The sequence below is a fragment of the Rhinopithecus bieti genome, unplaced genomic scaffold (assembly GCF_001698545.2).
Source record: "Rhinopithecus bieti isolate Rb0 unplaced genomic scaffold, ASM169854v2 scaffold_5216, whole genome shotgun sequence".
In the NCBI taxonomy this organism is placed as follows: Eukaryota; Metazoa; Chordata; class Mammalia; order Primates; family Cercopithecidae; genus Rhinopithecus; species Rhinopithecus bieti.
The window spans coordinates 2,253,423-2,266,715 of NW_016805021.1; the positions used below are offsets into that span (position 1 = coordinate 2,253,423).

Here is a 13,293-nt window from a genome sequence, read left to right on the forward strand (position 1 = left end):
TTTTTTTTTTTTTTTTTTTGTCTTCCATTTGCTAGGTAGATCTTCCTCCATCCCTTTATTTTGAGCTTGTGTGTGTCTCTGCACGTGAGATGGGTCTCCTGAGTACAGCACACCAATGGGTCTTGACTGTTTATCCAGTTTGCCAGTCTGTGTGTTTTAATTGGGGCATTTAACCCATTTACATTTAAGGTTAGTATTGTTATGTGTGTGAATTTGATCCTTTCATTTTGCTGTTAGCTGGTTATTTTGCTCATTAATTGATGCAGTTTCTTCATAGCATCAGTCGTCTTTACAATGTGGCATGTTTTTGCAGTGGCTGGTACCGGTTTTTCCTTTCCACATTTAGTGCTTCCTTCAGGAGCTCTTGTAAGGCAGACCTGGTGGTGATAGAATCTCTCAGCATTTGCTTGTCTGTAAAGGATTTTATTTCTCCCTCACATATGAAACTTATTTTGGCTGGATATGAGATTCTTGGTTGAAAATACTTTTCTTTAATAACGTTGAATATTGGCCCCCACTCTCTTCTGGCTTGTAGTGTTTCTGCCGAGAGATCCAGTTTTAGTCTGATGGGATTCCCTTTGTGGGTAACCCGGCCTTTCTCTCTGACTGCCCTTAATATTTTTTCCTTCATTTCAACCTTGGTGAATCTGACAATTATGTGTCTTGGAGTTGCTCTTCTTGAGGAGTATCTTTGTGGCGTTTTCTGTATGTCCTGAATTTGAATGTTAGCCTGCTTTGCTAGGTTAGGGAAGTTCTCCTGGATAATATCCTGAAGAGTGTTTTCTAACTTAGTTCCATTCTCCCCATTGCTTTCTGGTACACCAATCAAATGTATATTTGGTCTTTTCACATAGTCCCATATTTCTTGAAGGCGTTGTTCATTTCTTTTCACTCTTTTTTCTCTAATCTTTTCTTCTCACTTTATTTCATTAATGTGATCTTCAATCACTGATATCCTTTCTTCCACTTGATCAAATCGGCTACTGAAGCTTGTGCAGGCATCACAAAGTTCTCGTACCGTGGTTTTCAGCTCCATCAGGTCAGTTAAGGTCTTCTCTACTCTGTTTATTCTAGTTAGTAGTTCATCTGACCTTTTCTCACGATTTTAAGCTTCCTTGCAATGGGTTGGAACATGCTCCTTTGGCTCGGAGAAGTTTCTTATTACTGACCTTCTGAAGCCTGCTTCTGTCAACTCGTCAAATTCATTCTCTGCCCAGTTTTGTTCCCTTGCTGGTAAGAAGCTGCAATCCTTTGGACGGGAAGAGGCACTTTGGTTTTTGGAATTTTCCACTTTTCTTCTGTGGTTTCTGCCTATCTTTGTGGTTTTATCTACCTTTGATCTTTGGTGTTGGTGACCTACAGATGGGGTTTTGGTGCGGATGTCCTTTTTGTTGATACTGATGCTATTCCTTTCTGTTTGTTAGTTTTCCTTCTAACAGGCCTCTCAACTACAGGTCTGTTGGGCTTTGCTGGAGGTTCACTCCAGACCGTGTTTGCCTGAGTATCACCAGCGGAGGATGCAGAACAGCAAATATTGCTGTCTGATGCTTCTTCTGGAAGTTTCGTCCCAGAGGGGCACCCACCTGTTTGAGGTGTCTTTTGGCCCCTTCTGCGAGTTGTCTCCCAGTGAGGCTATATGGGGGTTTGGGACACACTTGAGGAGGCAGTCTGTCTGTTCTCCGAGCTCGAACACCATGCTGAGAGAACCGCTGCTCTCTTCAGAGCTGTCAGAAAGGGATGTTTAAGTCTGCAGATGCTGTCTGCTGCTTTTTGTTCTGCTGTGCCCTGCCCCCAGAGGTGGAATCTAGAGAGGCAGTAGGCCTTGCTGAACTGCGGTGGATTCTGCCCAGTTCAAGCTTCCAGGCCACTTTGTTTACACTATGAGCTACTCAAGCATCAGCAATGGAGGATACCCCTCCCCCCATCAGGCTGCAGCATCACAGGTTGATCTCAGACTGTTGTGCTAGCAGTGAGCAAGGCTCTGTGGGTGTGAGACCTGCCAAGCCAGGCACAGGAGGGTATCTCCTGGTCTGCCAGTGGCTAAGACCATAGGAAAAACGTGGTATTTGGTTAGGAGTGTACCGTTTCTCTGGGTACAGTCTGTCATGGCTTCCTTTGACAAGGAAAAGGAAATCCCCTGTCCCCTTGTGCATTCCAGGTGAGGCAATGCCCTACCCTGCTTCATCTCACCCTCCATGGGCTGTACCCACTGTCCAACCAGTCCCAATGAGATGAACCAGATACTTCAGTTGGAAATGCAGAAATCACCCATCTTCTGCATCCATCTCGGTGGGAGCCGTAGACTGGAGCTGTTCCTATTTAGCCATCTTGGAAGCGACCCTCAATTTTTGGGTTTTTTTTTCTGAGACAGGTTCTCGCTCTGTTGCCCAAGTTGGAGTGCAGTGGTGCAATCTCAGCTTGTTGCAACCTCCACCTCGTGAGCTCAAGTGATTCTCCTGCCTCAGCCTCCTGATAGCTGGGATTATAGTCATGTACCACTATCATTGGATAATTTTTGTATTTTTAGTAGATAAGGGGTTTTGCCATGTTGGCCAGGCTGGTCTCGAACTCCTGACCTCAAGTGATCTGCCTGCCTCAGCCTCCCAAAGTGCTGAGATTATAGGCATGAGCCACGACACCCGGCCAAATTTTTTTTTTTTTTTTTTTTTTGAGTCTGTCTCTGACTACTTTTTTCATGTAGGGCTCATGGTGGCAAATTTTTTTAGTTTTAGAAAATCTCAATTTTTTTAGTTTTAGAAAGTCTCAAGGTTTATCTTCATATTTGCTTTGAAAGTTTAGATGAATGTAAATATCTAGATTTTAAATTTAAAGAAATTGCTCCCATTATCTTCCAGTATTTCATTCAATGTATAAAAAGTCAGTAAGAGTCTGATTCTCATTCCTTGCTTAATGATGAGTTTTTTCTTTCTCTGAGGTATTTAGAATTTTTTTAAATCCTTATTATAAAATTTTCAGCAGAATGTTTAGATGTAAATCTTTTCTTACTAATCTTACTCAGCATTTTGTGAAACCTTCCCATATGAAGTTGCATGTCTTATTTCAGCATCGGGGCATTTTCTTAAGTTATTTCATTTCATTATCTTTGTTGTTTGTATCTTTTGCACTTTCTATTTGAGCAGCTTTCAACTGTCAGGACATGGCCTCCATGTTTTAAATCTGTTTGTGTGTACTTTACATTTCTTGGTCTTTCTCTTTCTCTTTACTGTTCTCAGATTTCTTTGAATTTATCTTCTCGGTTTAGAAGCTTGGTCTAGGGCAAGGCACAGTGGCTCACATCTGTAATCCAAGTGCTTTAAGAGGCTGAGGGCTGTGGATCACTTGAGCACAGGTGTTGAGACCAGTGTGGACAACATGGTGGAATTCCGTCTCTACTAAAGATACAAAAGATAACAAATTAACCAAGTATGCTTGTAGTCCCAGCTTCCCAGGAGGCTGAGGTGGGAGGATCATCTGAGCATAGGAAGGTTGAGGCTGCAGTGAGCTGTGTTCATGCCACTGTACTGCAGCCTGGGCAACAGAGTTAGGACCTTTCTCAAATAAACAATAATAAAATAAAAGCTTGGTCCTATACAGCATGTAATTTTAATTTCACCCATACAGTAATTTTTTTCAGTAATCATATTTTTAATTTTCAAGATTTCTTGTTCTCCAGTTGTTTATTTCTTCATAGACTATTCTTGTTTTAAGTCTGTAATATTCGTAATCTCCCTGAGGATACCAAATCGAAATTTTGCTTGTTTTAATTCTTTCCAGTTGTATTAGTCCATTTTCACACTGCTGATAAAGACATACCCGAGACTGGGCAATTTACAAAAAGAAAGAAGTTTATTGGACTTACAGTTCCACATGGCTGGGGAGGCCTCACAATCATGGCAGAAGGCAAGGGAGAGCAAGTCACATCTTATGTGGATGGCAGCAGGTAAAGATGTTGTACAGGGAAACTCTCATTTTTAAAATTATCGGATCTCATGAGACCCATTCACTGTCATGAGAATAGCACAGGAAAGACCTGCCCCCATAATTCAGTCATTTCCCACTGGGTCCCTCCCACAGCACATGGGAATTATGGGAGCTACAAGATGAGATTTGTGTGGGGACACAGAGCCAAACCATATTATTCCACCCCTGGCCCCTCCCAAATCTCGTATCTTCACATTCAGAACCAATCATGCCTTCACAACAGTCCCCCACGGTCTCAACTCATTTCAGCATTAACTCAAAAGTCCACAGTCCAAAGTCTCATCCAGGACAAGGCAAGTCCCTTCTGCCTTTGAGCCTGGAAAATCAAAAGCAAGTTAGGGCAGGGCGTGGTTTTCACGCCTGTAACCCCAGCACTTTGGGAGGCTGAGGTGGGCGGATCATGAGGTCAGGAGATCGAGACCATCCTGGCTAACATGGTGAAACCCCGTCTCTACTAAAAATTCAAAAAATTAGCCGGGCGTGGTAGCGGGCACCTGTAGTCCCAGCTACTCGGGAGGCTGAGGCAGGAGAATGGCGTGAACCTGGGAGGCGGAACTTGCAGTGAGCCAAGATCACGCCACTGCACTGCAGCTTGGGCGACAGAGCAAGACTCCATCTCAAATTTAAAAAAAATAAAAGCAAGTTAGTTACTTCCTAAATACAGTAGGGGTACAGGCATTGGGTAAATACAGCCATTCCAAGTGGGAGAAATTGGCCAAAGCAAAAGGGCTACAGGCCCTATGCAAGTCTGAAGTCCAGCGGAGCAGTCAAATCTTAAAGCTCCAAAATGATATCTTTTGACTGCATGTCTCACATCCAGGTTACGCTGATGTGAGAGGTTGCTTCCCATGATCTTAGGCAACTCCTTCCCTGTGCTTTGCATGGTACAGCCTACCTCCTGGCTGCTTTCACAGGCTGACATTGAGTGTCTGCAGCATTTCCAGGCATACGGTGCAAGCTCTAGGTGGATATACCATTCTGGGGTCTGGAGGACTATGGCCCTCTTCTCACAGCTCCACTAGGTGGTGCCCCAGTATGGACTCTGTATGGGGGCTGTGACCCCACATTTCCCTTCTGCACTGCCGTTGCAGAGGTTCTCCATGAGAGCTCTGCCCCGTAGCAAACTTCTGCCTGGACATCCAGGCATTTCCATATATCTCTGAAATCTAAGCAGAGGTTCCCAAACCTTAGTTCTTGACTTCTATGTACCTACAGGCTCAATACCACATGGAAGCTGCCAAGGCTTGGGGCTTGCACCCTCTGAAGCCACAATCTGAGCTGTACCTTGTCCCCTTTTAGCCATGACTAGAGCTGCTGGGATGCAGATCACCAAGTCCCTAGGCTGTACATAGCGAGGGGCCACGGGCCCTGCCCATGAAACCACTTTTTCCTCCTTGGCCTCCCAGGGTGTAATGGGAGGGGCTGCCATGAAGACCTCTGACATTCCTGGAGACATTTTCCCCATTGTCTTGGGGATTAACATTCAGCTCCTCGTTTTTTTATGCAAATTTCTGCAGCTGGCTTGAATTTCTCCTCAGAAAATGGGATTTTCTTTTCTATCACAGTGTCAGGCTAAAAATTTCCAAACATTTATGCTCTGTTTCCCTTATAAAACTGAATGCCTTTAACAGCACCCAAGTCACCTCTTGAATTCTTTTCTGCTTAGAAATTTCTTCTGCCAGCTCATCCTCTGCCTAAATCATCTTTCTCAAGTTCAAAGTTCCACAAATCTCTAGCGTGGGGCAAAATGCTGCCAGTTCCTTTGCTAAAGCAAAGCAAGAGTCACCTTTGCTCCAGTTCCCAACAAGTTCCTTATTTCCATCTGAGACCACCTCAGCCTGGACCTTACTGTTCATATCACTATCAGCATTTTTGTCAAAGTCATTCAACATGTCTCTAGGAAGTTCCAGACTTTCTCACATTTTCCTTTCTTCTGAGCCGTCCAAAGTGTTCCAGCCTCTGCCTATTTCCCAGTTCCAAAGTTGCTTCCACTTTTTCAAGTATCTTTCCAGCAACACCCCACTCCTGGTACCAATTTACTGTATTAGTCCATTTTCACACTGCTGATAATGACATACCCAAGACTGGGCAATTTACAAAAGAAAGAGGTTTACTGGACTTACAGCTCCACATGGCTAGGGAGGCCTCACAATCACGGCAGAAGGCAAGGAGGAGCAAGTCACATCTTATGTGGATGGCAGCAGGCAAAGAGAGAGATTGTGCAGGGAAACTCATGTTTTTAAAACCATCAGATTTAATGAGATCCATTCACTATCATGAGAACAGCACAAGAAAGACCCACCCCCATAATTCAGTCATCTCCCACCACATCCCTCCCACAACATGTAGGAATTATGGGAGCTACAAGACAAGATTTGGCTGGGGACACAGAACCAAATCATATCACCAGTGAATTGTATTTTTATCCACTTCCTCTGTTACTTGTTCTGTTGGTTTTCTCAGTCTTCTCTTTCATACTGTCATTTTTCCTTATGTGTCCTCAAATTTTTATTTAATGTGGATGCTACTCATATATCTGCCTGGAACATTACTTGAGTTATTATAATAGCAAGGATGAATTTCCAGTAGCTCAATAGGTCTCTTTTCCTAGTAGACCCCTCCACTGAAGTTAAAAAATTTCTGGTGACCTCATTTGTAACATTCACTATGTTATTAATATAAACATTTTCCAATGCCAAAAATTCTAACATACTAGTTTTATTGGTTGCATAGTTTTTCATCATAGTACTGTTTACTCTTTCTCTTATTATTGGATATTTGATTTTTTCCAACTTTTCATTAAATAGCATCAAGAACAGATTTGTACATGTATTTCTTCATGTATCTCTGATAGTTTTCATAATGTTAATTCCTAGAGTGAAATTTATAGGTCATGAAAGACTTCTAATAGACATTGCTAAATTGTCTTTTGAAGATTGTAACAAGTCTCAGTCTCACATAAAAATACCCTTTCCCCCCAACACTCTTGATAATGGCAGATAATAATGTTCTTTTTAATCTTTGCTAACTTAGCAATATACATATTACAATATATATTGAATATGAATATTTTCCTGTTAAATTTACATATTTGGGCATTTTCATAAGTTTGTTTCTTTTGTGAATTGACTCTTTATGTCCTTTGCCTGTTTTTCTGTTCACCATTTTGTTTTGCTTTGTCAGACTTTATTTTGGGAATGTTAAGTGTTTGTTATAATTACTGTAAGTTTTTTCTCAGTTTGTGGTTTGCCTTTAACTTTTTTATTATGTGTCTTTTACTAAATATATGTTTTGATGCCGTATATGTAAAACCACCCACTCACCTGTCCAGAGATTAAATTTCATCTATATAGCTTGGTATGTTTATGATTTCTAGTTTTGCATTAAACTTTTCAATCCATGTACATTTATTTTGGAATATGGCTTATATAGGGACACATATTTGTTTTTTCAGAAATAACTAATTAGCTAGCATCTTTTTTCTTGACTGGTAGTTCATCCTTTCCCCATCAATTTGAAATCTCACCTTTGTCATATACTAAACGTTTTATATAATATGTGTGTGTATCTGCCTAGAAATAACTTGTCCAGGCACATCTTACAATTCTTGATGTTTCTAACAAGACCACTCTGTTACTTTACTGTTTTAGAAAGCACCTAAGTGTAATACTTAATCTACTGTATTAAAACTGTATACAACAGCCAGGCATGGCGGCTCATGCCTGTAATCTCAGCACTTTGGGAGGCTGAGGTGGGAGGATCATTTTAACCCAGGAGTTTAAGACCAGCCTAGGCAACATAGTGAGACCTTGACTCTACAAAAAATTTAAAAATTAGCTGGGTGTTGTGGCATGCTCCAGTGGTCCCAGATATTCAGGAGTCTGAGGTGGGCACTTGCTTGAGCCTGGGAGGTCTCAAGTCTTCAGTGAGCTGTTGTCATGCCACTGCACTCCAGCCTGGGTGACAGACCAAGATCCTGTATTAAACAAACGAACAAAAAACTGTAGGCAGTGCTGGTGTACTATCCTGATTTCTAAAAATTAGTGACCCCCCAAAATATTTACCTCATCAGAATGTTCTGTTACCAGCCAAAGATTTCTTTTTGTCAGCTCACAACCTGCCAGAATAAAGGCAAACAGTGGTAGATAGGGTGAACCGTTGTGATTCTGAAGCATTCTAAGTGGTTTCAGAGATACGAAAATTTCATCATCTTGTTTTGTGTTAGGGGAAAAGGAAATATTGGTAAAGTAAACATTGAAAATTGAGGTAAATACCAGTATTTGAACTTTGAAAAAGTAGCCAGAATGTTCCTAAGGTGGCAGCATTTCAGAAATTATACAATTTCTCAATGCTGCTGGTTACTGGAACAGTTCTAAGGCTCTGCCCATGTCTGGACATCACATTCCATCTTCCTTGTGCTCATAGGGCTTCAGCCACACAGCTGGTTAAGGTACAGTTTGACCATGGATTTCTCAAGAAATGAAAGGTACATTATGGTGCTGTAGGTCAGATGTGAAGTATGTGTCTTATTTTGTGAACTATTGTAGCAAAACAATGTAGCAATGATTTTGCTATTGTAGCAAAATCAATGAAGGGATTTTGCTGAGAAAGTGGTTACCAGCATTCACAGAGCTGGCTACTGGGTGAAAAACCTGAATTCTAAGTTTTGCAATTAACTGCATGACACTGAGTATTACCTAATGATTCCTTTTGTTTTTTTCAGTAGCTTTTGCATTATATAGGTGTTTTCCCAAATGTGTTCTGGAAGACATTATTGCTGCAAGGTGCTCTGGAAGACATTTCAGGGACCATAGCTAAATCAGTTAAAGAAAAGCTGTGTACTAGATCCTTCTCTAAGAAATGCTTTGGCTGCGTATGGTGGCTCACGCCTGTAATCTCAGCACTTAGGGAGGCCAAGGCAGGCAGATCACTTGAGGCTGGGAGTACAAGATCAGCCTAGCCAAAATGGTGAAACCCCACCTCTACTAAAAATACAAAAAAAAAAAAAATTAGCCAGGCTTGGTGGCGCACGCCTGTAGTCCCAGTTACTTGGGAGGCTGAGGCTGTAGGATCACTTGAGCCCGAGAGGCAGAGGTTGTAGTGAGCCGAGAGCATGCCACTGCACTCTAGCCTGGGCGATGGGAGTGAAACCCTGTCTCAAAAAAAAAAAGAAAAAAGAAACGCACAATATGTAGTCCCGTACTAAAGGCTCTAAAAAGAAATTTAAATCTTTTGAACCTATTTCTTGACGTCTGTAGGAACCGTTTCATAAAATCCACTTCAGGAACCTGTATTAGCTGCTGTGCAAGGTGTCAAACTTCTATAATTCTAGTTCCAGTAAAAAGTTTTATATAAATAAGTTACTTTTTATGTAGTACTTTAATTTGTAATATCAGCATGGAATCTTCTTAAGGAAACACTGAAAAAATCCTTTAATTGTACAGGATCTTTGTATAGTATCGTGGACTTTTAAACACAGAAACACAAAGAAGCATTGTTTTATCCTGTGAATACCAAAACTTTGATTTGGAATTATTGGTGAGAAAAAAGCAGGATCAAACATTTCCCTACTTTTTAGGAGTTCTGTGCAATACCTCAAATTCTGTCCAGAATATTCCTACAAAGTACAGTGTGATGTTAGACACTGTTTACATCCAACATGTTTTCTTTTGTTTAATGTAATTTGAGCTATTATTGGCTCAAAATATATAGATTCTTAGTGATCTTTTATATTTATTGTTCATAAAATAATGTTTGGCTTCCTAATAAGAAAGTTAAGAGGAAAATCAAGGTGTTTTCCTCTCGCTTGTAGGATGGGTGCTGCAGACAATATATATAAAGGACGGAGTACATTTATGGAAGAACTGACTGACACAGCAGAAATAATCAGAAAAGCAACATCACAGTCCTTGGTTATCTTGGATGAATTGGGAAGAGGGACGAGCACCCATGATGGAATTGCCATTGCCTATGCTACACTTGAGTATTTCATCAGAGATGTAAGTATCCGGTAAACTGTATTTAAAAGAAATTAATTTTAAATTATTATTTTTAAATGACAGTTATAATTGTACTATATTTATGGGGTACAGTGTGATGTTTTGAAATATATAAACAATGTGGAGTGATTAAGCTAATTAACATATTCTTCACCTCGTTTAGATATCATTTTTTGTGGTGAGACATTTGAAATTTATTCTCTTAGTTATTTTGAAATATATATTATTACTGCTGTAGTCATAATACCATTATGCAATCCCTGCATACCCTTGTGTACATGGATGATACATATTATACACGTTATTTTCCTGATCTCAGTCTGCAAATACTCAGAATTCTCTTTTTTATAATTGACCGCAGCCCTGCAAATGATCATTAGAATGCTACACACTGAATTCAGACAGATTGACCCTAAGTAATATTGGTAGTTTTTTGATATATGTTCCTTTTTCTTGCTGACTCAACATAAATCTGGTTGTATGAAAAAGGCCTCCCTGGCAGTATTTTCACTCAGAAATACTGTTGTATTTCACTCAGAATTGTATCTTATTATCCTTGGTGAACCCTAAATCAAGAACAGGTATCATCCATCTACAGCCAAATTCCTCGAGGGAAAAACAAGGAAATACTGCCATTTCTACTTTGTGAAATCCTTTTATTTTACCAACATCCTGAAAGATCTCTCTGTGACATCTTTGATCTCATCTCATTGTGTTTCTATATGATTTGGTAACATCATTCCTTCAAAGCATGTCTCCTTTTTTCAGGGTGCATTTCTAAGCTTCAGTGTGAAATTTTGTGTCAAACTTTCCATCCCTATCATTTCCATCTAACTGTCCCCTTTAGTTTACTTTCTCTATCTTGTTCATTTTGGTCTCTGCTTTTCAAATCTCCCCCTCATGGAACCTGCCCTTAGGCCTTTACCTTCTCTGGTCTTTCTTTTCTGTTTTTTCCCCCCATTTTCTTGCTCCTTTGTCATTGTGTCTTCCCTCATTTTCATTTCTTTCTCTCTTGTATTTAAGGAAGAGATTGGCTATTTAAGCCAATAAAATCATATTTTTAATATTTCTTTTCAAAAAGCAACACAAGGCCGGGCGCGGTGGCTCATGCCTGTAATCCCAGCACTTTGGGAGGCCGAGGTGGGTGGATCACAAGGTCAGGAGATCGAGACCATCCTGGCTAACACAGTGAAACCCCGTCTCTACTAAAAACAAAAAAAAAAAGTAGCCGGGCATGGTGGCAAGTGCCTGTAGTCCCAGCTACTTGGGAGGCTGAGGCAGGAGAATGACATGAACCTGGGAGGTGTTGCTTGCAGTGAGCCGAGATCGTGCCACTGCACTCCAACCTGGGTGACAGCAAGACTCCATCTCAGAAGAAAAAAAAAAAAAGCAACACAAAAATAAAATTTCTTTTGCTCTTAACTCTTTTGTTGCTCTTGGTGTTTTGGGTGTTTAGTTTTGTTTTAAAGCTTAATTTCCATTTGATTTTTTTCCAGGAGATAGTTTTTCTTCAGTCTTTAGAGACTCAGCTCCATGCACGGGCTCTGATGGAGATCATGGGGCAGCATCCTCAGATCTAAATTGGAGTGGAGTTGTTTGGTCCCCTAGGCTTCTTGAGAATGATTCCTGACTACCTTGCTGTGAGTGGCAGAACTTGTGCAGTAATACAGTTTCACACACTCCTTGGGAAGCACAGAGACATCAACAATGCTCAATTTAGAAATGTCCCTGACAGCTGCACCTTCTACTATATTTCAAATGACAAACTTCTTAATGGCCTTGTCCTTAGGTGTGCATCCAACACAGTTTGTGCAGCAAATAAGTTGCACCTAGCTATGGCCCTTTTCGGCGCAACCATTGTTGTTGTTCTTCCTCCTTCTCTTCTTTCTCCTCCTCCTCCTCCTTTTTTTTTTTGAAACGGGTTCACTCTGTCACTCAGGCTGCAGTGCAGTGGCATGATCATGGCTTACTGCAGCCTCAAACTACCTGGGCCCAGGTGATCCTTCCACTTCAGCCTCCCGAGTAGCTGGGACTACAGACACACACCAACCATACCCAGCCAATTTTTGTATTCTTTTAGAGACGGAGTTTCACCATGTTGCCCAGGCTAGTCTTGAACTCTTGGGCTCCAGTGATCCACCTGCCTTGACTTCCCAAAGTTCTGGAATTATAGGCATGAGTTACCATGCCCAGCCTCCCTTCTTTTCTTTGTTATTTTGGCAGTGAAGACCCAAGAGAGACTCAGGTTTTGTTTAAACATTTATTTAGATTACATAGGTAATTATGACATTTTGTTTTTTTAAAGGAATTTTTTTGTTTTGCTTTAAAAAATTTATTTGCAAAAAGATGTAACTCAGAAACTTTAATCATTATAGAAACTACATAAGAAAGCAATTGACTTTTGTATATTAACCTTGTATCCTGCAACCTTGCTATAATCACTTACTAATGCCAGTCTGTGTGTATGTTTGTCAATTCTTTTGAATTTCCTACATAGGCAGTCATGTCAGCTACAAACAGACAGTTTCGCTTCTTTCTTCCCCATCTATTTTTTTTTTTCTTGTCTGATTGCACTAACTAGGACTTTCAGTACAGTGTTGAAAAAGTAGTAAGAAAGGATATCCTTGCCTTGTTTCTGATCTTAGTGGGAAAGCTTTTTAAGTTTCTCACCATTAAGTATGATGTTAGCTAGAGGTTGTTTGTGGCTATTCCTTATCAAATTGAGGAAGTTCTCCTCTATTCCTAGTTTACTGAGAGTTTTTATCATGAATGGGTGTTAGATTTTGTCAAATGCTTTCTGTGCATCTATTGATATGATCATGTGATTTTCTTCTTTAGCCTGTTGATGTGATGGATTACGTTAACTAGTGTTCAAATGTTGAATGAGTCTTGCACACTTGGGATGAGTCCTACCTGGTTATGGTCTGTTTTCTTTTATACATTGGATTCATTTTGCTAATGTTTTATTGAGGATTTTGCATCTATGTTTATGAGAGATACTGGTTTGTAGTTTTCTTATAATGTCTTTGTCTGGTTTTGGTATTAAGGTAATGCTGGCCTCATAGAATGAGTTAGAAAGTATTTACTCCACTCCTGTCCTCTGAAAAGACTGTAGAGAATTGGTAAAGTATCTTCCTTAAATGTTGGGCGGAGATCACCAGTGACGCCACTGGGGCCTATGATTCTTGTTTTGGAAGGCCATTGACTCAAGTCCTTCAATAGATACAGACTTATTCAGATTTTCTGTTTTTTCTTGTGTGAGTTTTGGCTGATTGTGTCAGCCAAGTTTAAGAAATTGTTTTCAAGAAATTTT

At 40.4% G+C, this 13,293-nt stretch overlaps 1 protein-coding gene across 2 annotated transcripts in view; it reads left to right on the top strand.

Moving 5' to 3' along the window:
• Positions 1-13,293, top strand: part of MSH3 (mutS homolog 3) — a 230,083-nt gene that overhangs the window by 196,401 nt on the left and 20,389 nt on the right. For both annotated transcript variants that reach the window (XR_001885336.1, XM_017870930.1), the window contains exon 21: positions 9,794-9,980. Coding sequence is in view for 1 of the 2 variants with exons in the window: in XM_017870930.1 (XP_017726419.1) it covers positions 9,794-9,980 (187 nt within the window). In the remaining variant the exon portion in view is untranslated. The remainder of the gene's footprint in view (positions 1-9,793; positions 9,981-13,293) is intronic.